The sequence below is a fragment of the Pongo abelii genome, chromosome 18 (genome assembly GCF_028885655.2).
Source record: "Pongo abelii isolate AG06213 chromosome 18, NHGRI_mPonAbe1-v2.0_pri, whole genome shotgun sequence".
NCBI lineage: Eukaryota > Metazoa > Chordata > Mammalia > Primates > Hominidae > Pongo > Pongo abelii.
The window spans coordinates 17385054-17411205 of NC_072003.2; the positions used below are offsets into that span (position 1 = coordinate 17385054).

Here is a 26152-nt window from a genome sequence, read left to right on the forward strand (position 1 = left end):
TATTTTATACACATTTCTAGCACTCCCCTTACCTGGGCAAAACAACCAATAATAAATAATCATCTGGCCTGAAATGATAATAGTGCCAGGATAGCAGAAAGCTGGCGTTAACGAAACAGAAAGCAATGTGGATCCCACTGGGATTTGGAATTTTCTCCTATTAATCTAGCTCTCATGGTTCATTCATCTTATCTTATGGCAGGAACTTGAAAGTAATGATAAAACATTTCTTAAAACAATAGTTAAAGATCATTAATTTGGACCCAACCACAATGTATACTTTCTAAAGGCACTGTATAGCCGAAGAAAGGGTTTTGCTCTGAAATAAAAACAATGTCATAGACTAGGCCAGGAGTGGTGGCTCACGCCTGTAATCCCAGCACTTTGGGAAGCCGAGATGGGGAGATCACCTGAGGTTAGGGGTTCTAGACTACCCAGGTCAACATGGTAAAACCCAATCTTTACTAAAAATACAAAAATTAGCCAGGTGCAGTAATGGTGGGTGCCTATAATCCCAGCTACTCAAGAGGCTGAGACAGGAGAATCGGTTGAACCCAGGAGGCAGAGGTTGCAGTGAGTCAAGATCACACGACTGCACTCCAGCCTCGGCAACAAAAAAAAACTGTCTCAAAGAAAACCCACAACAACAAACAACGTCATAAACTTCACATTCCCAAAGGCAGATTCCAAGAGACAAATGTGCAGTTGCACAGACACTAAAGAGGTGCAGACAAGTACACCTGGGACACATAAGGTTAAACAGTTAATAGATTTTTTTTAAAAATCATTGCAGGACTTGTCAGAGCCTTTAATTTGCTAATGTTTACTATAAGTCTCCAAGAGGGATGGGGCTGGAGTATGCATTATTTCCCATGCTTGTTTGAGCCTGGGGTTCTTTATTCCCCAAATGTCCTGCAAGATGAGCTGGCTGCAGACCACACTCCTGGAAATGCTGGTAGCAAAACTTCCAGGGACGTATTGTTACACTAGGAAAAAGCCTTCATGGGGAGTGAACTAAATGCAAACAAAGGCTGTTGATTTCCAGTGGGGATTATTTGTAAAGGAGCCTCTTAAGCTCACTCCTGGGGAATTTCAACTTACTTCAAAGTACACTGTGTATTTAAAAGCAGTAAAACTGCAGTCTTCTTTTAGCTCCATATTAAGAATTCAACACTAAAAATTTAAACTGTTCCCTTTAAAAAATGTTCTAAGAAAATATTCCAACCACATAAACATTTTTGTTTTGTTACATTTATAAGAATAGATACTCAGAGAGATCCATAAAGATAAAGAACGATCCAAAAAGACCCAAACAGACCAAGAGACACTCAGTGACAGGCAGAGACGCAAAGGAAGGAGACACAGGCCGCGCACCAGGGAGTCTTCATGTGTCTACTAAGTATTTATTTAAGTGGCTGAATGCAGTGGCTCACACCTGTAATCCCAGCACTTTGGGAGACAGAGGTGTGCATATCACTTAAGGTCAGGAGTTTGAGAACAGCCTGGCCAACATGGTAAAACACCGTCTCTACTAAAAAAATATAAAAATTAGCCGGGCATGGTGGCGCATGCCTGTAACCCTAGCTACTCGGGAGGCTGAGGGAGAATCGCTTGGACCCAGGAGGCAGAGGCTGCAGTGAGCCGAGATCACGCCACTTCACTTCAGCCTGCGGAACAGAGCCTGACCCTGCCTCAAAAAAAAAAAACCAATAATAATGATAATAATAATAATAAAATAAAAGCTTAATAAGGAGGTAACAAAATAAATATTAAGTGCCTACTATATACTGGGCACTATTTTAAGTGCTGGGAGACAGATGGAAATAAATGACACCAAAATCCTGCCTTCTAGGACAGCACGGAACAGAACAGAAAGAACGAGAGAGAAACAGACAGCGGAAAGATACAGGAGGAGGAGGAGAAGAGACGTTGCTGCTTTCGCTTCTGGCACAGGGACAGTCAAAAGAAACACCATCATTTTTGAGCTTTTCCTCAGACCCCCAGCTTCCCCATTGCCCCTCCCCGCTGGTCCTCATCCTACCTTGATAGCCACGTGCCCCTCCACTTTGTCCATCTCGGCCAAGAGGGCTGAGAGCAGGGACGACTTTCCGCAGCCCACCTGGCCCACCACGGCCACCAAGGCACCTTCTGGGATGGAGAAGGTGATGCTGAAACGACACAACACACCTGGCTCAGCCACGCTGAATGAGGCCTGCTGGGCTAATGCCCATGGCCACCGAGCCTCAATTTACCCCAAGTAGAGAAAGAGAAAGACAGACAGAAGGCAAGGCCATATTAAACGCTGAAGGCCTCAACATTCCTTCCGTTTCTACTGCTGAGTTCAGTTCAGTGACCTGTCTCAGGAGTCCTCCAGGTGGGAGGCAGGTGACAGGTGTCCCTTAGAGAAGAGAGGCAGGGAGTAACCTGACGGATCCTGTCACACTGGGCTTCTGGAAGAGTTTTTGCCCCTCGGAGGGGCAGAAACTTCACTGGGGGCATGAGGCAAGGTCTGAAAGGAGAGGACACCTCAAGACAAACTGGGGCCGGGCACGGTAGCTCATGCCAGTGCTGGTAATCCCAGCACTTTGGGAGGCCAAGGCGGGCGGATCACGAGGTCAGGAGCTCGAGATCACCCTGGCCAACATGGTGAAACCCCATTTCTACTAAAGATATAAAAATTAGCCAGGCGCGGTGGCAGGGGCTTGTGATCCCAGCTACTCAGGAGGCTGAGGCACAAGAATCGCTTGAATCCAAGAGGCGGAGGTTACAGTGAACTGAGATCGTGCCACTGCACTCCAGTCTGGGCAAGAGCGTGAGACTCTGTCTCAAAAACAAAAAACTCTGACAGAAAAGCAGGCGTGTCCCAGACATGGAGACATGGGGATAGCCGGAGAAAGGTGTAAAGGGGTGAAGGCACAGGGTGTAACCAGGGATGCGATGGCGCTGAGGTGGGTAGTGGCCAGGCCTGGGAGCACCTTGAAAGATGCCCTGGAGGGACGCTGTGCTGAGACACCTGAACTCTGCCAGGTGGGAGCCACAAAAGGGTTGAAAAAGGAAACGGATATGAATAAATCTGAGTTGAATTTCAGGAAGATGTCTCTATTGAAACCATCCTTTAACGAACAGCAGAAAGCAAAATAAAATAAGCTCAGCATTCTCCCAGCAAGACCGGCTGTCAATGGGGCAAGTCAACCCCAGGCCACTCCCACTGCAGACGGCACAGCCAGAGCAGGGTTTCCATCCTCCCAGGGAAGGGAGGGCACATCCAAGGCTTTGCTGGACTACTTATATGGAATGTGCTTTTATTTTGTATTTATCTGTATTTAGTTACTTAAGTATTTATTTATTTTTTTGAGACAGAGTCTCGCTCTGTGGCCCAGGCTGGAGTATAGTGGCTCGATCTTGGCTCACTGAAATCTGTGCCTCCCAGGTTCAAGTGATTCTTGTGCCTCAGCCTCCCAAGTAGCTGGGATTACAGGTGAGCGCCACCACATCCAGCTAATTTTTGTATTTTTAGTACAGATGGGGTTTCCCCATGTTGGCCAGGCTGGTCTCGAACTGCTGACCTCCAGTGATCTGCCCGCCTCAGCCTCCCAAAGTGCTGGGATTACAGGCATGCACCACCATGCCCAGCTAATTTTTTTATTTTTAGTAGTGACAGGGTTTCACCATGTTGGCCAGGCTGGTCTCAGACTTTGGACTTCAGGTGATGTGCCCACCTTGGCCTCCCAAAGTGCTGGGACTCTATGCTTTTTAACTGCCACCTTTCTGATTTCAGAGTATTAGTGGAAATGCTGATAGTCGTTGCTGTCACTGATTGTTTCATTCTTATGACACTGCTGCATGGTGACACTCATCAGGCTTTTTCTTCCTGTGCTGGGAGGGGAATGGATTATGGGGCCTGAGTGGGCAGGAAGCCCAGTGAGACAGTACCTGCCACTGTCCACGTGAGACTAAAATATCCTTACAGGCCGATGAAGAATGAGGGTTAGAGAAAGGTTCTGGGGCCTCGTGGGGAGAAGGTAACTGAACAGGAAAACCATTGGGTCAGGAAAGGGACACAGATACAGATTAGTTGTAGAGCTCAACAAGACAGAACAGCTACAATTGAAGCAGGCAGGATTTAAGTTAGACATAAGGAAGAACTTCCTAAGCATGCAGTACCCCCATGAATTTTCAATGCAGGCTTTCTACAGATTATTTTCTCTGGAGAGTTTGTCTCCTACATGATAAAATACAGCAGTGATTTGGCTACCCAGGCATGAGCTAAACCTCTAAAAGGGTCCCATCGCCCCCGTGTTTTTCGGATTCCTTAAGCGGGCCTAAAAAGCTGTTGATCAAGGCCTCTGCTCAGAAAAAAAATGAGAGGTGCTTGACAAGTTGCCTGGGGATAAGCTCAATTTCCTAGACATCATGTGCTTTGGAAAGGTAAGGATAGTAGGGTGTGGGGTGCCAGGTAGAAAGCTGGCAAGAAAGGGTGAGCTGGGCAGCTGAGGGGCACTGGAGTTGAGCAGCATCACAGCCTCTGAGACTGGTCAATCAGCATACTCAGTGTCTGAAGGCACAGTGATTGCCTCACAGAGGGCATAGGACCCAATCTGGGTCAATAAGAAGCAGGCAGTTCTCCTAACAGTGGGATACACAGTGGGATGCACAGTGGGAGCTGTTGGGACCATTTGCCATCACAAGGGGAGAGGATGCGTGAGGATAAAGCAGACCAGGAGAAAGTGAAACAAAGAAAATATGAAGAAAGTTCCGACGGCAGAGTCCCTGGATCACACCGCACCTGAAAGTAGAACTTCCCAGCTATGCAAGCCAAGAATCTCCTGTACTGTCTAAGTCTAGCTGTCCAAGGCTGCTGTAACTTACAATCACAGGGAACCCTCTGTGCTAGGCATCTCTGTGTCTGCTTCTCACAACAGCCTACGCAGGTGTATCTGCACCCATTTTCCAGATGGGTAACCTAAGTCTTAGATGGGCAAAGTGAGTTGTTCAAGGTCACAGAGAGGGAGCACGGTGGGAATTCGAATCCACGTTTGACAAAAGCCCCGTGGCTCTCTCCACACCATCACCTGCGTCCACGTCACGGCTTACCCATTCAGCGTGGGAGGGTCGCTCCTGGCCCAGGTGAATGTGGCATTCCTCACGGTGATGCTGTTAGTGCCCCCGCCTACAAAGCACAGAGACAATACGTCAGGCACAGGCTGAGCTGTGGGACTCCGTATGAACAGAACGCTCTCTTTCTCTGCTTGAGTGGTTCAACCCCAGACGCTTGACACGAATGGCGCTAGGCATTATTATCTGGTGACATCAGCCACGGGTTCTGAAAGAAGAAACTCAACCTGCTGTTTTGAAGGCAGCCCCAGACCCAGAAAGCAGAAGGAAACTGCAAGAAGCTTTGTCCTTGTAAGATGGGGTTGCGCCATCTGGACGATCATCTCAGGAGATGACTGCAGAGGCGGGGGCCGCACGAGAATTACTCAATGCTCTCGACACCCTGGCCCTTCTCAGGCAGGTTCGGGGCAGGTCCAGCTGGGAGGGCCGAGCAGTGGCCAAGATCAGTGGGAAACAGCTGGCGTCCACATGCAAACCTCTCTCAACTGGGGTGGCCAGCATCGGACCGCTGGGCCCTCCTTGAGGTTCAAAGGGAGGTCGTTCACCCTTCTCCCCATGTCCTCTTCTATCTGTCTTCCTCCCCCAACCACACCACCCTACACACAGCACATCACAGCAGGTGGATCTTTCTAAAACATCCATCACGATAAACTCAAAAAAAGAGGATACGGAACAGCAAGTGTGGTATGAGGGCACAGGGAAGGGGAGAGTGTTGGAGACAAAGCCCACATTAACTGGCTCCGTGTTTCTGTCTTCTTCTCAGACAGGATCCGGCTTCTGCACCCAGGCTGGAGCGCAGTGGTGCAATCTCGGCTCACTGCAACCTCCATCTCCCAGGCGCAGGCGATTCTCCCACTTCAGACTCCTGAGCAACTGGGACTACAGGATGTGCACCAGCACACCCAGCGAATTTTTTTTGTATCTTTTGTAGAGATGGGGTCTTGATATGTTGCTCAGCCTGGTCTCAAACTCTTGGCCTCAAGTGATCTGCTTGCCTCGGTCTTCCAAAGTGCCGGGATTACAGGCATGAGACACCATGCCCGGCCAGCTCCACACTTCTAAAGCTCCTAGCACCTCTGTCTTCTTTTACTCTTCTTCCTGTTATTTTCCTTTTACTTCATGTCTCTCACTTAAAACAAAAGCAGGCCAGTCGCAGGGGCTCATGCCTGTAATCCCAACACTTTGGGAGACCGAGGCGGGCAGATCACCTGATGTCAGGAGTTTGAGACCAGCCTGGCCAACATGGTGAAACCCCATCTCTACTAAAAATACAAAAATTGGCCAGGTGTGGTGGCGCATGCCTGTAGTCCCAGCTACTCGGGAGTCTGAGACAGGAGAATCGCTTGAAACCAAGGCAGAGGCTGCAGAGAGCCAAGATCGTGCCACCGCACTCCAGCCTGGGCAATAGAGTGAGACTCTGTCTCAAAAAGAAAAAAAGAAAAAGAAAAAGAAAAAAGATAAAACAGAAAAGCAACTCTCTGAATTATGAGCCACCTTAAGACCATCTGGAGATAATACAGGAGTATTTTTTGTTTAAGTTGTCAAATGAAGAAATAACTTCCTCCATGCATCAAAAAAACAAAAAACCTACAGAGACAGGAAGGTGCTGGTTAACCTAGATTAACTTTCTCCCTCAGCTCTTCTAAAAGAGTGGACGTGGAATGAGGAAACTGGGAGTTGCTATTTAAGGAATTTAAGAAAAGCCACTGGAGAGAGAGAGGTTGCAGAGAACGGTTAGCTTGGGAGTGGGAAGCAGCCAAGGGGGCCCCCACTGGCTAGAGCGTGCTAAACATTCCAGAAAGTCCAACCACCTAGGAGGTCACTATTAAGGCAGGAAGGAGGGGCTGGGATGTGGGCAGCACCCGGGGGCCTAGGGATTTCCTGATGCTTGCATTGAGCTGTGAACAACTTTAGTAGCAAGAAACCACACCCCGCCCACCGCCGGCCACCTCAAATTTCAGCCTGTGTTTAGCACAGAAATTTGACCCCAGAGTAGATGTAATCATTCCCTTATGATGTGAGGGGAAGTGGGACACTGGGACAGCAGAAACCAGATGACGACAGCCCAGTGGTGTTGGGAGGAAGAGTCCAGCATCCACTTGGGCCATGGTTCTCAACTGGAGGCAACTGTGCCTCTCAAGGCACATCTGGCAATGTCTGGAGCAATTTTCGGTTGTCAAAATTGGGGTGGGTACTACTGTATCTAATGGGTAGAGTCCAGGGTTGCTGCTCAACATCCCACAGTGCACAGGACAGTCCCCAACCACAAAGAACAGTGTATCTCCAGATATCAGTAGCGCCCAGGATAAGAAACCCCACACCAGCAGGCTGAGCTGAAGATGCTGAGACCATCTCGCTCAGACCAGAGAAATGACAACTCCCACGATCTGTTTAGCATCTTCTATGCACCAGGTGCTATGTCAAACGTGTCAAATGTTTTAGGTGCCACTAAAGATACCTGAGCACCTACGAGGTGCCAGACACAGCTCACGTGGTATAACCGACATTTACACACATTCAATCTTCTGACCACATTCACTGGACTCTGGAGCCAGACTGTATGGGTTTGAATCCTGGGGCTACCACTTCATAGCTGGGTAGCCACGGGCAAGTTACTTAACTTCTCTGTGCTTTTTTTTTTTTTTTTTTTTTTTTGAGACAGGGTCTCACTCTGATGCCCAGGCTGGAGTACAGTGGCATGATCATCGCTCACTACAGCCTTGAACTCCTAGGCTCAGCCAATCCTCCTGCCTCAGCCTCTCAAGTAATTATGACTACAGGTGCACCACCATGCCTGGTGAATTTTTTAATTTTTGTAGAGACGAGGTCTCACTACATTACCCAAGGTGGTCTCAAACTCCTGGCCTCAAGCAATCCTCCAGCGTTGGCCTCCCAAAGTACTAGGATTATAGGTACAAGCCACTGCACCCAGCCTGTGCCTCACTTTTTCATCTGTAAAATACGGCTGACAACCATGCAATCAACTTCAGAGGGCTGTGGTGGGGTGTCTATGAGGCAGTGCACACAGAGCACTTCTCACAATGCTTGGCACATAGTAGGTGCTCAGTAAATCTCAGTGAGACAACACCCTATGGCCAGGAAGAGCATGGACTCTACCGATGGGCTGTGGGTGTGAATGCTGGTTCTTCTTTTGATCAGCTGTGCAACCTCAGGCAAGTTTCAGAGACCAGTTTCTTCATCTGGAAAATGGGGGTTTCCATCACCCTCCTCCAGGGGTGCCATGGTGAGTAATGGACAAGTGGGACATTGACATCCTTAGAACAGAATGTGCATGACAGGGGCTTTATAAGTGAACGTGTCACTGCACTTAGTGCCATTAATATTTATTATTATTATTATTTTTTTTTTTTTTAGATGGAGTCTCGCTCTGTTGCCCTGGCTGGAGTGCAGTGGCGCGATCCTGGCTCACTGCAACCTCCGCCTCCTGGGTTCAAGTGATTCTCCTGCCTCAGCCTCCCGAGTAGTTGGGATTACAGGTGCCCAACACCATGTCCAGCTAATTTTTGTATTTTCAGTAGAGACAGGGTTTCACCATGTTGGCCAGGTTGGTCTCGAACTCCTGACCTCAAGTGATCCACCTGCCTCAGCTCCCTAAAGTGCTGGGATTAGAGGCGTGAGCCACTGTGCCCGGCCTAATATTTATTATTAAGTGCCTAGAGAGATGGTTACAAACAACATCCCTGGCTCAGGGGGATGGGCTGGGAAACAATAAATTAACAAGCTACAAAACAAACAAACCTGCCAATAAAAATGCATGGCCGGGTGCAGTGGCTCACATCTGTCATCCCAGCACTTTGGGAGGCTGAGGCAGAGGGATCCTTGAGCCCAGGAGTTCAAGACCAACTTGAGAAACAAAGCAAGACCTTGTCTCTCCAAATAAAGCAAGACCTTGTCTCTCCAAATAAAAAAATTTAATATTGAAAAAAAAAAAAAGGCCAGGAGAAATGGCTCATGCCTATAAGCCCAGCACTTTGGGAGGCTGAGGCAGGTGGATTGCTTGAGCTGAGGAGTTTGAGACCGGCCTGGACAACATGGCGAAACCCTGCCTCTAGAAAACATACCAAAAAATTATCCAAGTATGGTGCTGTGTGTGCCTATAGTTCCAGCTACTTGGGAGGCTAAGGTCAGAGGATCACCTGAGCCCGCGAAATCAAGGCTGCAGTGACAGCTGTGACTGCGCCACTGCACTCCAGCCTGGGAAATGGAATGAGACCCTGTCTCAAAAAGAAAAAAAAAAAAAAAAATCCAAGTAACACTCAGCCAAAGAAAGATACTTTTGTTTCCCCTATCTAGATAAAACTGAGGCTCAGACCTAAGTCTACACAGCTTGTGGGTGGTGGAGGCTGGCCAGCCTCCAGAGTCCTCATTTAGCCCAGAATAGAATCAAGGTCAAAGCCTTGGAAAGTGACTCCCAGGGGGAAGCCTCAAGCAGCTGCTGCCCCTCAGCAAGAAAACAAAAATGCAAGTGCAAGTTCACCCTCCTGGGAAGTGTGAGACAGGACAGAAGCCCAGGAGGCCAGGCTTCCCTTCCCTTCTGCCGGCTCTGCAGAACCCTTGTCCCCCGGGGTCTCGCAGACAAGCGGCTGGGCAGAGTCAAATCTGAGGGCAGCCAAGGGAAAGAAATCCAAGTAGGGAGGACCCAGTGGGAGATGGAAAGGCGGCCACTTCCAGAAGCCAGGACCGAACACACACACACCGTCTTTGACAGGCCGTCGCTCGATGCTGTCAGGTTCCAGTTCCTCATGGGAGAGAAAGATCCTCAGGCGTTTGAGGGAGACACTCGCCTATACAGAGAGCAATGGCAGGGGAGAGTTATTTTTAAAAAGCATTTTTGCAAAACCAAGGTTAACTTTCAAGGGTTTCCCCGGGTGTGGAGGGGCACACACCCTCCCTTATTTCTGAAGGTCCCACATTTCTTAGAACCAGCGTATACTTTAGAATTAAACAAAACAAAACAAACAAAAAAAAGAAACAGGTTTTGGTTCTGCTTTGTTTTAAAAGCCCACAAAAGGTATTTCAGAAAAAATGGGCAAATGGCTGGGCGCGGTAGCTCAAACCTGTAATCCCAGCACTTTGGGAGGCCGAGGCAGGCAGATCACTTAAGGTCAGGAGTTTGAGACCAGCCTGGCCAACATGGTGAAACCCTGCCTCAGCTAAAAAAAAAAAAAAAAAAAAAACATAAAATTAGCCTGGCGTGGTGGCACGCACCTGCAATCCCAGCTACTCGGGAGGCTGAGGCAGAAGAATCACTTGAACCTGGGAAGGCGGAGGTTACAGTGAGCCAAGATCATGCCACTGCACTCCAGCCTGGGCGACAGAGTGAGGCTCCATTTCAAAAAATAAATAAATAGAAATAAAAATAAAAGAAGAAAAGGGCAGAGGCCTGGTGGAAAAGGGACTGTGGAAACGTAACAGCAAATGCAACAGAGCCAATTCAAACAACCCAATGGGATAGGCATTTCTGAGATACTCCAGAAAACTTGGATATGGGCTGAGTATTATTGTAAAAACTTATTGTTAGTTTGCTTAGACATGATGATGGTATTATATTATGTACAAAAAAATGCATGCTGAAATATTTGTGGGTAGAATGTAAGGGGTCTGAGATTTGCTTTAAAATTATTCGGCAAAGAAAGGAAAGAATGAGGGGATAGATAGTAGAGTTTAGCATTAAAAACAAATGAAGGGAAAGAGGGACAAGCGAGGGATACTGCAAAAGAATGAGATAAATCAACTGTGGTAAAATGTTTTGGGTTTTTTTGTTTGTTTTTTGTTTTTGAGACGGAGTCTCGCTCTGTCACCCAGGCTGGAGTGCAGTGGCGCGATCTCGGCTCACTGCAAGCTCCGCCTCCCGGGTTCACAACATTCTCCTGCCTCAGCCTCCCAAGTAGCTGGGATTACAGGCGCCTGCCACCACGCCTGGCTAATTTTTTTGTATTTTTAGCAGAGACAGGGTTTCACCATGTTAGCCAAGATGGTCTTGATCTCCTGACCTTGTGATCCGCCCACCTCGGCCTCCCGAAGTGCTGGGATTACAGGCATGAGCCACTGCGCCCAGCCTTGGTTTCTCTGAGACAGAGTCTTGCTCTGTTGCCCAGGCTGGAGTGCAGTGGTGCAAACATAACTCACTGCAGCCTCAAACTCCTAGGCTCAAGCGATCCTTCTGCCTCAGCCTCCCGTGTAGCCACTGCAGGCGTGCACCCCACACCCATTTTGTTATTTTTTGTAGAGCAGGGGTCTCATTATGTTGCCCAGGCTGATTTTGAACTCCTGGGCTGAAGCAATCCTACCACCTCAGCCTCCCACAGTGCTGGGATTATAGGCGTGAGCCACTGCGCCCAGCCAAAAAATGCTGATGTTGAATCTGAGTGATGTGTACATGGGGTTCATGTTGTATTATTTCCTTTTTTGGAGACTGAGTCTCACTCAGTCACCCAGGCTGGAGTGCAGTGGCGCAATCTCGGCTCACTGCAACCTCGGCAACCTCCACCTCCCGGGTTCAAGCGATTCTCGTGTCTCAGCCTCCAGATTAGCTGGGATTACAGGCAGCCACCAACACATATGGCTAATTTTTGTATTTTTAGTAGAGACAGGGTTTCCCCATGTTGGCCAGGCTGGTCTCAAACTCCTGACCTCAGTTGATCTGCCCGCCTTGGTCTCCCGAAGTGCTGGGATTGCAGGTGTGAGCCATCATGCCTGGCTTTTTTTTCTTTTTTTTTTTTTTTAATACCACCTTACAAGCTTTAAGCTATTCTACTTCTGTGTACACTTGACATTTTTCATAATAAAATGGATTTTCTTGTTTTTGACAAAGCCTGCAATCAGCGTTGTACTACCAAATTTTAAGGTTGATTTGTCTATGTAGTTAAAATGGAGTTTTCAAAATGGATGTTTGCAATGCTCGGAAAAAGAATGTGAAAATAGTGCAGAAAAGTGACAGGAGCTTCCAACAGTGCCCAAGTGTGACAAAACAGAAAGCCACCCCTCCTTACATAGTCAATGGCAGCAATTTTAGAGATTCTACAGGGTCTACATTGTTTTTAAAAAACAAAAAACAAAAAAACCAGGGTCTTACTCCCTTCACCCAGGCTGGAGTGTAGTGGTGTGACTATGACTCACTGCAGCCTCAACTTCCCAAGCTCAGCTGATCCTCCCACCCCAGCCTTCTGAGTAGCTGGGAGTACAGGGGCATACCACCATGCCTGGCTAATTTTCAAATACACACACACACACACATATATATTTTTTTGTACATACAGGGTTTTACCATATTGCCCAGGCTAGTCTCAAACTCCTGGGCTTAAGAGATCCATCTGCCTTGGCCTCCGAAATTGCTGGGATTACAGGCACGTGCCACCATGCCCGGCCGTAAGGTTGGGGTTTTTCTTTTTTTTTTTTTTTTTTATTTTGAGACGGGGTTTTTGCTGTGTCACCCAGACTGGAATGCAATGGCACGATCTTGGCTCACTGCAACCTCTTCCTCCTGGGCTCAAGCAATTCTCCTGCCTCAGTGTTCCGAGTAGCTGGGATTACAGGGACCTGCCACCACACCTGGCTAATTTTTGTCTTTTTAGTAGAGATGAGGTTGCACCATGTTGGCCAGGCTGGTCTCGAACTCTTGACCTCAGGTGATCTACCCGCCTCAGCCTCCCAAAGTGGTGGGATTACAGGCGTGAGCCACTGCGCCTGGCTGTAAGGTTGGGGTTTCTCAAAGCGTGGGTGGTCAAGACCTATCAGTGGGTTGTAAAATCAATCAAGTCAGACAAGAGCTACATTTTTGAAAAAAAGGACAGGAATGGCGGAGGAATAGCAGAAGAGAACAGAGTATTTTGGAAAGATTCTTCCAGAGCATGGGAAAGCCGTGCTGCATTAAACTTGATTCATATACTCAAGTGCGAGTTCTCTGTCAAGAAGTCAAATGCATTTTCTTTCTTTCAGGCATGACCAGACAAAAGCATGGCAGCCTTGGTCCGGGCCTCATGGAGCCCGATCGGGAGTGTGATCTAGAGGCTGCGCTCAGGGGCACTTCCATGCTTTTGTGGCCTAGAACCCCAAGGCCCCCTCTCAGAAGTCGCCCCAGCTTCCCCCATACCTGCACGATGCTGCTGATGACCATGGGGAGAATGTTCAGGGGAAACCGGAGGATGTTGAACAAGGCCAAAGACACGAAGGCTGTCTGGGCATCCAGGATGTTGTTCTTGTCAATGGTCACGTAGACGGCAAATGTGCACAGGGCCACCTGCAAGCAGAACGCCCAGTGCTGACTGCTGTGCCCTGAGTGAGAGTCATCATCCTAGGAGCAGTGACAGGCCCTGGAGACGTGCTCGGGCCCTCCCCAGGTGGCCACAACTGACCGGCTGCTGGAGCTCGTGGAAAAACCTGGGGCAGTGTCTGGCACATAGCAGGTGCTCACTAAACACTCCGGGAATGAACTGGATAAATCAATGACCAGGAGCCCAAAGAGCCGGCCTCTCCCATCAACTTTCTCAGCGATGTCCTAGAGGGGCACTCTTAGTATTCCTCAAAAGCACCAAGCACAATCCCCTAGCCAGGCCTTTGCCCCTGCCGTTTCCTCTGCCTGAAATCATCTTCCATCCAGGTGGCCACCTGGCTCCTCCCTCTCACCATTCAAGGGAGCTGCCTCTCCCACTCTACCCAAATAGCCCTGCCATCTGGCCATCGTCCCATGTATTTTCAGGGTCTCAGCACTGCCATTTCATTGTTACTTCCTGGAAGGTCATACAGCTTAAAAATAAAAAAAAAAAGTGCAAAGTGTATGCACTTTGCCATATTTCCGCTGTGGGACCCTGGTTGAGTTATTTCACCTCTCCAGGCGAGCCCTTATTTTCTCATCTATAAAATGGAAGTCATGATAGGCTTTTAAGGGCTGTTGGCACTTATGCAGGGTGCTTATTCGCACAGGGCCCAAGCACAGTAAAACTCAACAGATGGCAGCTGTTTTTATTTCTTGTTACAAGATTTGGTCCAAATTCCTTAGATCATTCTTCCAAGGAATCTATTAACGTGGTCCCACAAGCGAGAGCCCGGTCCCATGGGCAGCCAGAGCTGGTTCGTGTTCTGGCTCTGACATTAACAAGACAGATGACGCTGAGCCATGGCACAGAAATTTTCCAGGCTCCAATGTCAAGAGGGAGGCAAGGTGCTCAAAACGACAGGGACACATGATCCCTGGGTGCAGTGGTGCAATTGTGGCTCACCACAGCCTCGACCTCCTGGGCCCAAGCATTCCTCCCACCTCAGCCTCCCGAGCAGCTAGGACTACAGGCGCATACCACCATGCCTGGCTCATTTTTTTATTGTTGTAGAGACAGGGTCTCCCTATGCTTCCTAGGCTGTTCTCAAACACCCGGGCTCAGGCCATCTGCCTGCCTCGGCCACCTAAAGTGCTGGGATTACAGGCATGAGCCACTGCACCCATCCTGGCTCCCATCTTCTAAGTGGTAATGAAACACTGGCATCTTACCGAAAGATACTTTTTTTTTTTCTTTTTTTTTGAGACACAGTCTCATTCTTTTGCACAAGATGGAGTGCAGTGGTGTGATCGCAGCTCACTGCAACCTCTGCCTCCCAGGGTCAAACGATTCTCATGCCTCAGCCTCCAAGTAGCTGGGATCAGAGGCACCCACCACCATGCCTGGCTAATTTTTTTGTATTTTTCTTAGTAGAGATGGGGTTTCGCCATGTTGGTCAGGCTGGTCTTGAGCTCCTGGCCTCAAGTGATCTGTCTGCCTCGTTCTCCCAAAATGCTGGGATTACAGGTGTGAGCCACCATGCCCGGCCCAGAGATATTCTTTACTCCAAAAGGTCTACATGTATCTACATGATAGACTACTCAACCATAAAAAGGAGTGAAATTCTTATACATACTAAAACATGGATAAACCTTGAAAACATCATGCTAAGAAACCAGTCAGATGGCCAGGCGGGGTGGCTCACACCTGAAATCCCAGCACTTTGGGAGGCTGAGGCAGGCGGATCACCTGAGGTCAGGAGTTCCAGACCAGCCTGACCAACATGGAGAAACTCCGTCTCTACTAAAAATACACAATTAGCCAAAAGTGGTGGTGCATGCCTATAATCCCAGCTACTCAGTAGGCTGAGGCAGGAGAATCGCTTGAACCTAGGAGGCAAACGTTGTAGCGAGGCAAGGTCGTGCCATTGCACTTCAGGTGGGCAACAAGGGAGAAACTTCGTCTCAAAAAAAAAGAAACAGTCAGAAAAGGCCACCTGTTGTTTGATTCCATTTATATGAAAAGTCCACAGTAGATCAACAGAGACAGACAGAAAGCAGATTAGTGGTTGCCTGGGATGGAATGGAAGGTTTGGGGAGCAAGTGATAACAAGTACAGGGCTTCCTTTTGGGGTAATGAAAATGTCCTGGAATTAGTGGCGACTGTCGTATCATGTATACAAAAACCCACTGGGTGAGCGTCACACCACCTACACAAAAGCCCACTGGGTGACCTTCACACCACCTACACAAAAACCCACTGGGTGACCTTCACACCACCTACACAAAAGCCCACTGGGTGACCTTCACACCACCTACACAAAAACCCACTGGGTGAGCATCACACCACCTACACAGAAACCCAATGGGCGAGCATCACACCACCTACACAAAAAAACCACTGAATTGCACACTTTTAAATGGTGAATTATGCACACTTTTAAGTGGTGAATTATACCTCCATTAAAAAAATAAATGTCGATAGGCATGGTAGCCCATGCCTGTAATCCAAATGCTTTGCAAGGCCAAGGACGGAGGATCACCTGAGGCCAGAAGTTCGAGCTGAGCCGAGGCAAAAAAGCAAGGCTGTGTCTCTACAAATTTTTTTAAAAAATAAGCCAGGTGGCTGGGCTCAATGGTTCATGCCTGTAATCCCAGCATGTTGGGAGGCCAAGGCAGGTGGATCGCCTGAAGCCAGGAGTTCAAGACCAGCCTGTCAGACAGGGCAAAACCCTGTCTCTACTAAAAATACAAAAATTAGCGGGATGTGGTGGCGCGTGCCTGTAGTCCCTGCTACTAGGGAGGCTGAGGTAGGAGAATCACTTTAACCCGGGAGGTGGAGGTTGCAATGAGCCAAGATTGCACCATTGCACTCCAGCATGGACGACAGAGCAAGACTCCACCTCAAAACAAAAATAATAATAATAATAATAAATAAGTCAGGCATAGTGGCATGCACCTGTAGTCCTAGCTACTAGGGAGGCTGAGGCAGAAGAATCATTTCAGCCCAGGAGGTCGAGGCTGCAGTGAGCTATGACTGTGCCCCCACACCAGCCTGGGTAACAGAGGGAGGCCCCCATCTCTAAACAAGTAATTTTTTAAAAAGTACCTCTCCAAAGTCAACCTATTTTTTAGTGTAGAAGCCAAAGTGCTGACTCAGATCCCAGGGCCCAGCTGACTTGTAAAGTCCCTTCCCTGTACCTCATTTGGCCTCATCTGTCACTCTCCCCTCACTCCCACTGTTTCAGCCTCCATGGTTATCCCACCTATGAACGGGCACAGTAATGCCCCAGGACCTTTGCACATGCTCTTGCTACTCCCTGGTTGGCCTCTTTACCTCCATCAAGTCTTTCCTCAAGTGTCACCTTCTCAGTGAGCTTGGACCACCCTACTTAAAACTGCAAGCTGCCCCTATTATAAAGACCTGACTGTTTTCTTTCTATAGCACTTAGGATGGCCTTCTCTAGCACTAGGATTTATTTATTGTGCCTATTGTTTCTTGTCTGTTTCTCTCCGTGAAAATGAATGTTCCATGACTGGAGATTATTACCTGTAGTATTCGCTGCTGTATTGTCAGAGCCTAGGACAGAGCCCAGATCATGGTGCTCAGTGAATGTCTGCTGGGTAGATGATGGATGGGTGGGAGTGGATAAATGGGTGGGGAAGGGGTAGGTGAATTTGCCTGAGGGCAGAAGAGCACATCAGAGGTGTCTCTTCAGCAGTGAAGCAAACCAGGCCTCAGGCATCTCACCACCCAAACGTACCAGCCCCCTTAGTGAGCCAAGTACCAATCAATGCCGGCTGCCGGCAGAACAGGGCACACACAGAGAGGGGACAGGACAACATCACGCAGCCCCTTTCAGGTCCATGGTCCTGGCTTCTCCAGAAGGAGGAGGTCATCTGGCCATCCAACCCTCAGTTATTAACTGAGCACCCATCATGCGCTGGGGACTGAGGTGGGCTTGGCAACCCTGAGATGCACAGTCTAGTGGAAGCACAGGCTTTAGCAGGTTCCCTTCAGGCAGTGTTTGGAAATCCGAAGAGGCTGGTAGGATGGGAACAATGACTGGGGCTCCAGGCAGGAGGAGACTGGAGTTCGCCTTGTGATAGGCGAGGGTCAAGGGTGCAAAAGTCCTTCATACACAGTGAGGAGCACCTGTCCCCTAGGTGCCTTTTCTGAGAAACGTGGAAAACCAATGAATGGAACCCCTACACTCCAGCCCACCCCCTAAAAATCCTGATGCCCTGTGTGCAGTTATCTGCTCTTACTGCCTGCCTGGCATCTATTCCTCTGTTTATGGCAACATGCAATTTTCTCTGGGGGAACTGAACTTCTCCCAGTGTCAACCTATGAGCTTCAGCCACAGATGAACCTCCTCCCTCACCCCCTACCTTGGCCCCAAGCCCTGAAAGACATGACCCAGCCCTGGCTGACCCACACATCCTATCTCCCCGGCCTCAGTGACTGGCTCAGGAAGAAGCATGTGATCGACCACAACCAATGAGACGCAATCCCATAGCTTTGCAGGAACTATTAGGGGAAAAGAGTAAGACTCTCTGTTCACAGGGGTTGCTGAGGTGACAGGATGATCAGGAAACTTCCAGCTAATAAAGAAACCACCATCAAGAAAACAGAGCTGAGAGTCAGAGACACTGTTATTCCCAACATTATCTTGGGAACTCCTAGATCCAGCCATGCCTGGAACCCCATTCATACTTAAAAGTCTTTTTCTAGACTTTTCAGTTTTGTGACTCAAAAATCCCCCTCTTCTCTTACTCTAGTTGATTTCAGCTAGGTTTCTGTTACTTGCAAGACAGTTCCTAATTAATATGATTTATTTCAACCTCTCATTCATTCATGTATTTATTCATTTACCTACATACATTTACAGAGCATGAACTATTTGCCAAGTTCCCTAGGCTTTGGGGGTACAAGCACAAAATGACAAGGTCTGACTGGGCGTGGTGGCTCACGCCTGCAATCCCAGCACTTTGGGAGGCCGAGGTGGGTGGATCACTTGAGGTCAGGAGTTTGAGACCAGCCTGGCCAACATGGTGAAACCCTATCTCTACTAAAAAGACAAAAAATTAGCCGGGTGTGGTGGCACACACCTGTAATCCCAGCTCTTCGGGAGGCTGAGGCAGGAGAACCAGCTCAACCCGGGAGGTGGAGGTTGCAGTGAGCTGAGATTGTGCCACTGCACTCCAGCCTGGGCGGCAGAATGAGACTCCGTCTCAAAAATACAGAAATGTACAAATATATAAATAAATAAAATGACATGGTCATAGCCGTGTCTCCATGGACCCTAGGATATGATCAGCAGAGAACTACAGGACAGATCATTACCATAGAAAATGATGAATTATTCTAACAAAGGGAGATTCAGGGTAAACAGAAGGCAAGAAGCTCACAAATCAACCAAGACAGAAAATGTTAAATATTGACGGCTGCCTGGCGATGCTATTTTAGGAAAGTGCATTAGGTGGACGTGGTAAATGCCAGGTTTGCTATTCCAGAAAAACAGTCCCATCAGTCCCTGGATGGCATCCCTGGCCTTCCTCGGCCTCTGTGTTCCATCACACCTACCGCTGGGTAAACACCTCATCATCTTTGAAGCACAGGAATGCACCAGTGGAAAAAACACTCAGGCACCTTCCAGGGGAACTAAAGGCCACATATTTTATCCTAATGTAGTCAGAGGCTTCGATGCCTTGGCCGGGACAAAGGTCTCCCCAGCTGACACCCAGGCCCATCTGTTTCTTGCCAAACAGCTCAACAAACTCTGTCTCTGGAAACTCCGGGAAACTCAATGGCAAGAAAGGTCAAGAAAAGGTTAAGTAAAGCCGGTAGCCGGGTTCAGTATCTCACATCTGTAATCCCAGCTACTCCAGAGGCTAAGGCAGGAGGATCACTTTAGCTCAGGAGTTGGAGGTTGCAGTGAGCCGTGATCAAGCCACTGTACTCCAGCCTGGGCAGCAAAACAAGACCCTGTCTCTTTTAAAAAAAAAAAAAAAAAAAAAAAAGAAAGAAAAAAGAGAAGAAAAGCCAGTCCTGCTCTTAAGCATCTTCTGCTGTGGTTTCCTAATGGGGAACAGGGCAGGAAGTGATAAGCAAAGTTTGGTGACAGCCTGGAAACTGTGGGTTTTGCCAACGAATCCAATGTGCAGAGCAAAAAGCTGTGAGAACACACTGCCCATGCCCTCCTAAGTGGGACACAAGGCACAGACCAAACCTCATCACCAGTGCCCTCTGGCTTGTATCTTTTCCTCTAAGACAAGACCTTTCAAAATGCCATCAAGGCCAGGCGCAGTGGCTCATACCTAGAATCCCGGCACTTTGGGAGACAGAGGCAGGCGGATTGCTCGAGCTCAGGAGTTTGAAAACATCCTGGGCAACAAAGTGAGACCCTGTCTCTGCAAAAATTACAGAAATTAGGTGGGCATAGTGGTGCATGCTTGTAGTCCCAGCTGCCTGGGAGGCTGAGGTTGGAGGATCACTTGAGCCTGGGAGGCAGAGGTTGCAGTGAGCCAAGATCATGTCACTGCACTCCAGCTTGGGCGGCAGTGTGAGACCCCATCTCAAACAAAAAGAAAAAGAAAAAAAAGAAAAAAAAAGCTGTTTTGTATGTATTTATGTATGACTCTTAACTATCACTTGTATAAAAGTAAACAGAATCAAGTAACCATAACTACATGTATGACATGTATCCACCATTACAGTGATACAGACATAGACTCTGGAAAAACACACAAGGAACATGGAGAGAGGGAAGCAAGGTGACCGGTGTTAGGAGGAAGGGCTTGGGCCTTTCACTATGGACTGCGGTTCTCAAATGGGAGAATTTTGTCCCCCAAGGGGACACTTCGCAATGCCTGGAGCCATTTTCCATTGTCACCACTGGGAAGAACAGGGAGAGGTATGACTTAGCATCTGGCAGGTAGAGGCCACAGATGCTGGGAAACATCCTACAATGTGCAGGCCAGGCCCTACAACACAGGGACAAAGGATGACCTGTTGGCAAATGTCAGAAGGCTGAGGTGGCCACGTGTGGAGAAATCGGGCTGTATGAATACCATCTGGTGCAGCTTTAGTTATGTTTCACCATATGCAAATACATTACTTTCTACTTTTTAAAGTAAGACCAACTGGGCATGGTGGCTCACGCCTGTAATCCCAGCACTTTGGGAGGCCGAGATGGGTGGACCACTAGAGGCCAGGAGTTTGAGACCAACCTGGCCAACATGGCTAAACCCCATCTCTACTAAAAATACAAAAAATTGGCTTGGCATGGTGGCGTGTGCCTGTAATCCCAGCTACTCGGATGCTGAGGCAGGAGAATTGCTTGAACCTTGGTGAAACCCCGTCTCTACTAAAAATACAAAACTTAGCTGGGCATGGTAGTGGGCGCCTGTAATCCCAGCTACTCGGGAGGCTGAGGCAGGAGAATTGCTTGAACCCAAGAGGCGGAGATTGTAGTGAGCTAAGATCGCAAGACTCCTTCTTAAATAAAAGGAGAGTCTAGGCGCGGTGGCTCACACCTGTAATCCCAGCACGTTGGGAGGCCAAGGCAGGTGGATCACTTGAGGTCAGGAGTTCGAGACCAGCCTGGCGAACATGACAAAAACCCATCTCTACTAAAAATATTAAAATTAACAAGGCATGGTGGTGCGTGTTTGTAATCCCAGCTAGTTGGGCGGCTGAGGCAGGAGAATTGCTTGAAATCGGAGGTGGAGGTTGCATTGAGCTAAGACGGCACCACTGCTCTTCAGCCTGGGTGACAGAGCGAGACTCGGTCCCAAAAAAACAAAAAAAGAGAGAGTTCGTCAATGCACCCCGGTAAAGTCAAGGTATTGGAGTGTAAGAAGAATGCAATGTACAAGGCAGAATGCAGGGGCACTGGAGCTGGAAGTGATCTTAGGGAACATGGAGTTACAGAAGGGCAACGAGATGCCATTTCTTGCTCAACTCTAGGCCACTGGCACCAGTCACCTGGAGGGCTGCTTGAGCATAACTCAGTGGGAAGGAACCCCATGAGTGACTGTGGGTGTCTGCTGTGGGCATGAGGAGGGAGGACAGGGCCCAGTGTTTGACATGCTTGGACTCTAACCCCTTCATTTTCCATGTGACAAAATCTACAGCCAGCGAGGTGAGATGACCAGCTTTGGGGTCACACTGTGAGCTGGCAGTAGAATGTGGCAGGTGTCCTGACTCTCAGAAGAACATTCCAGTCTTCTAAGGGCTGGCCAAGGATGGCTCAGGTCCACATTTGGCCCACACCTGTTTACGTACAGCCCATGAGGCTCAGCATTGATTTCATTTTTTTAATTTTTTTTGAGACAGAGTCTTGTTCTGTTGCCCAGGCTTAGAGTGCAGTGGCATGACCTCAGCTCACTGCGATCTCCGCTTCCCAGGTTCAAACGATTCCCGTACCTCAGCCTCCCAAAAAGCTGGGATGACCGGCATGCTCCACCACACCTGGCTAATTTTTTTTTGGGGGGGGCGGTGGAGAGGGCAGCGGGAAAGGGTCTCACTCTGTTGCCCAGTCAGGAGTCTGTGGCATGATCTTGGCTCACTGCAACTTCTGCCTCCTGGGTTGAACTGATCCTCCTGCCTCAGCCTCCCGAGTAGCTATGACCACAGGTGCGCACCACCACTTCCAGCTAATTTTTGTATTTTTAGTATAGACGAGGTTTCACCATGTTGGCCAGGCTGGTCTCAATCTCCTAGCCTCAAGCAACTCGGCCTCCCAAAGTGCTGAGATTACAGGCATGAGCCCCTGTGCCCAGCCAGATTTCATATTTTTTAAAAGTTAAAAAAATCAAAAGAATATTACATGACACATGCAAATTCTATAAAATTCAAATTTTGGTGTCTCTAAATACTTTTTTACAGGAACACAGCCACACCCATCGATTTCCGTATTATCTAAGGCTGTTTTTGCACTATGCTGGAAGAGACTGGTATTTGTGACAGAGACTGTATGGCCCAGAATTCCGAAAGTATTTACAGAAAAACTTTCTTTACTCCTACTTTCTGCCAGTCTCTCTCGAAATTTAATGTGCATACACACCACCTAGAGAACTAGTTACAACTCAGATTCAGTTTCAGTGGATCTGGGCTGAGGCCTGAAATTCTGCACTGTTAACAAGCACCAGGTGATGCCATGGCTGCTGGTCCACGGACCATACTCTAGGCAGTGAGGATCCACTCCAGTGTCTCTACATGTCGACCTGAACCAGAAGCAGCAGCACGTAGGGATATGTTAGGAATGCAAATACTCAGGCCCCACCCAGACCTACTAAAACTGAAAATTTGGGTGGGGCCCAGAAAGCTGAGTTTTATAGTAACAAGCTAGCAGCCAGCACAGTGGCTCACGCCTGTAATCCCAGCACTTTGGGAAGCCAAGGCGGGCGGATCGCCTGAGGTCAGGAGTTCGAGACCAGCCTGGCCAACATGGTGAAACACCATCTCTACTAAAGATATTTTAAAAATTAGATGAGCATGGTTGCTGCACGCCTGTAATCCCAGCTACTCGGAGGCTGAGGTGGAAGAATCGCTTGAACCCGGGAGGTGGAGATTGCAGTGAGCCAAGATCGTGCCACAGCAGTCCAGCCTGGGTGACAGACTGGGACTTCATCTCAATAAATAAATAAATAATAAAATATAATAACAAGCTCTCCAGGTGATTCTGATGCAGGCTTGAACTTGAACACCATCTCTCCTGCAGTTCCAGACCCTGGGAGATGTAAGGCAAGACTAAGAAAATTCAGTGTCAGCATGAACACGCTTTCGCAAATGCTGAAATGGTTAGAGCTTCCTTACACATTCCACCTGCAACTCAGCTAAGATGAAGCAGGTGGTAGTTTAACAGAAAAGTTCACATTCATAAACATGTTTAACTCTGCTTCACAGAAACTTGCCAGAAAAACATATAATTTGCCAACCTGACCAAGAAGGAATAGTTGTAATGAGCACAACATTACGAAAAGAATGACACAGTTAATAAAAAGACAGAAACAGAAAACAAACATGGGGCATGATCTGAAGTCATCCTTCACCCCTAACTGTTTTTAACTGTGCTTAAAAGGGAATTTCCAAAGTCCATCTCTGTATGGTCTCCTGATCTGCAGCCAACTTTGCAAAATGGTAAGTTGCACTCTTGTCTTTAAACTTTTCAAAGCCAGCTAGGCAGGGATAGACCCATTACCGTACCCCAGGGCAGGTACCAGAACTTTCAGTGTAGCATGGATCATAATAGCAAAAAAAACAGGGAACAACCTGTTTTTGCAAGGAATGGGAGAAAGGGTAATTCCAGCAGGGCACATCCACACGTCAGACAAGCATCCATCACGAACGCAAAGGAAACAAGCTGGGAGTGGTAGCGGTGCACCTGGAGTCCCAGCTACTTAGGAAGCTAAAGCAGGAGGATTGCTTGGGCCCAGGAGTTCAAGGCTGCAGTGAGCTATGATCGCACCACAGTACTCCAGCCTGGGGGACAGAGACCCCATTTCAAAACAAAACAAAACCCCCCAAAAAAACTAAAATGAAGTAGATCAGAATGAACGAACCAAGATTATATATTATTAACTACAGGAAAGAGAACACTATGTACAGTATGATTCCATTTAAATCTGTCAAAGTATTTTTAAATACCTATATGCTTGTCCATTTTTCTCTAAAAGCATACATAAAACTGTCACTTTGGAAGAGAGGAACTGATGGAAGAGAGGACAATATACTTTTCGTTTTATATCTTTCTGTTTCTGTTTTTTGTTTTTTTTTTTTACAATGGATGACAAATATTTGTTCAGCACCTGCTATGCACTGTTTTACCTACTAAGGATACAGTAGTCAATAGAAAAGACAAAAATGTCCATCTGGAGCTGACATCCTAGTGGGGAAAAGCAGACAATAAAATAAGTACAATTTTATTTTACTTATTTTTGTTTTTTACTTTTTTGAGACAGGGTCTTGCTCTGTTGCCCAGGCTGGAGTGCCGTGGCTCGATCTCGGCTCACTGCAACCTCTGCCTCCCAGGTTCAAGGGATTCTCATGTATCAGCCTCCTGAGTAGCTGGGAATATAGGCACGCACCACCATGCCCAGCTAATTTTTTTTTTTTTTAGCAGAAACAGGGTTTTCCCAGGTTGGCCAGGCTGGTCTCAAGCTCCTGGCGTCAAGTGATCTACCCACCTTGGACTCCCAAAGTGCTGGGATTACAGGCACGAGCCACCGCACCCAGCCCAAAATAAGTAAATTTTAGAGCGTGTTTAGACCATGCCACTTGACGTGTGGCCCATGAGACACTGACAATCCACACTTTCTGACCAGTTGGTGACAAAATAAGGAGGCAGCACCATAACGTAGATCAACTATGGCACCAAGCGTGCTGTTCGACTCAGCTCACACTTCTTGTCTTGCAAGGCTATCTTAATGCAGGAAGCAGGGGGCACTGGTTTACATTCTGGCACAAGCTCCTTATATCACAGTAAAAAGATAATGAACGGTTCCTACACAGGTTGGCTAGAAGCTGCTAAGTGTGAATAAAATAAAGAAGAATAGAGAAGATGGCAAATGTTTAAACTAAGTGTTCAGGGAACACCTTGCTGACATAGTGACTTTTTTTTTTTTTTGAGACAAGGTCTTGCTCTGTCGCCCAGGCTGGAGTGCAGTGGTGTGATCTCGGCCCACTCCAACCGTCGCCTCCCAGGTTGAAGTAATTCTCTTGCCTCAGCCTCCCGAGTAGCTGGGACTACAGGAATGCGCCACCACGCCCGGCTTATTTTTTTGTATTTTTAGTAGAGACTGGGTTTCACCATGTTGGCCAGGCTGGTCTTGAACTCTTGACCTCAGGTGATCCACCTGCTTTGGCCTCCCAGAGTGCTGGGATTACAAGCATGAGCCACTGCACCTGGGCGACATAGTGACCTTTTAAAAATATTCAGGTACGCAGACAAAATAAAACATCAAACAAAGAGGGCCAGGAAAAATGTGGCTTCACTCACCAGGAAGGGCGTGCAGACCCAGGTGAAGGTGCCCACGGCTGACAGGTAGGCAGACTTCTTCAGCACCTTCAGCTCCTCCTGCCTGATGGCCAGCACCTTGTCCTTGAATGCCAGCTCCCAGGCATAAAGCTTTAGCACTTTGATCCCATTGAGAATTTCATTCATCAGCTTGATCCGATTGTCCTTGCTCTTCATGTGGGCCACCTTGGAAAAGAAGGGCAGTCAACACATCTGCGGCGACCCTGGGATCACCTTATCACTCAACATCACCAGCTATATTTTTTTCATAAACTTTATTATACACGTTGACATGTAAATGTTTTTTATATTGATTTTTTTTTTTTCTTTTCAATAGAGATGGGGTTTCACCATGCTGCCTAGGCTGGTCTCAAACTCCTGCGCTGGGATTACAGGTGTGAGCCATCGCACTGGGCCTCAACACCACCGTCTATTAAAAATGGGCCTCCTGAGGGTGGGAGAGCTGACCCTGTAATCCCTATGAGCCCTACTCTTGAGCCCCAAGACCACACCAAAGGAGCCCGCTTTCAAGGAAAAAAAAACCCCTTCAAATCATGTTAGGTTAGACATTGGAGAAACATACTCAATTTAGAATCCAGGAACAGAGGCAAGAAAAACCCTTCAAGTGTGCAGAAAAGAAGGGATTCAGTCCCTATTCTGCTGACCCAAACACAGGAGACATGTTGGTGGTGTTTTTCTTGTCTGTTTTCTTATTTTTTCTTTTTTTTTTTTTTTTGTGACA

General features: G+C 47.9%; 1 protein-coding gene across 12 annotated transcripts in view; it reads right to left on the reverse strand.

Moving 5' to 3' along the window:
* Positions 1-26152, reverse strand: part of ABCC1 (ATP binding cassette subfamily C member 1 (ABCC1 blood group)) — a 192968-nt gene that overhangs the window by 61068 nt on the left and 105748 nt on the right. For 10 of the 12 annotated variants that reach the window (XM_054533507.2, XM_054533513.2, XM_054533512.2 and 7 more), the window contains 5 exons: positions 25393-25596; positions 13229-13375; positions 9833-9920; positions 5095-5170; positions 2042-2168 (listed from right to left, as the gene is read on the reverse strand). In XM_054533507.2, coding sequence (XP_054389482.1) covers positions 2042-2168; positions 5095-5170; positions 9833-9920; positions 13229-13375; positions 25393-25596 — 642 coding nt within the window. The remainder of the gene's footprint in view (positions 1-2041; positions 2169-5094; positions 5171-9832; positions 9921-13228; positions 13376-25392; positions 25597-26152) is intronic. The other 2 variants (XM_054533509.2, XM_063717603.1) reach the window with 1 other exon arrangement.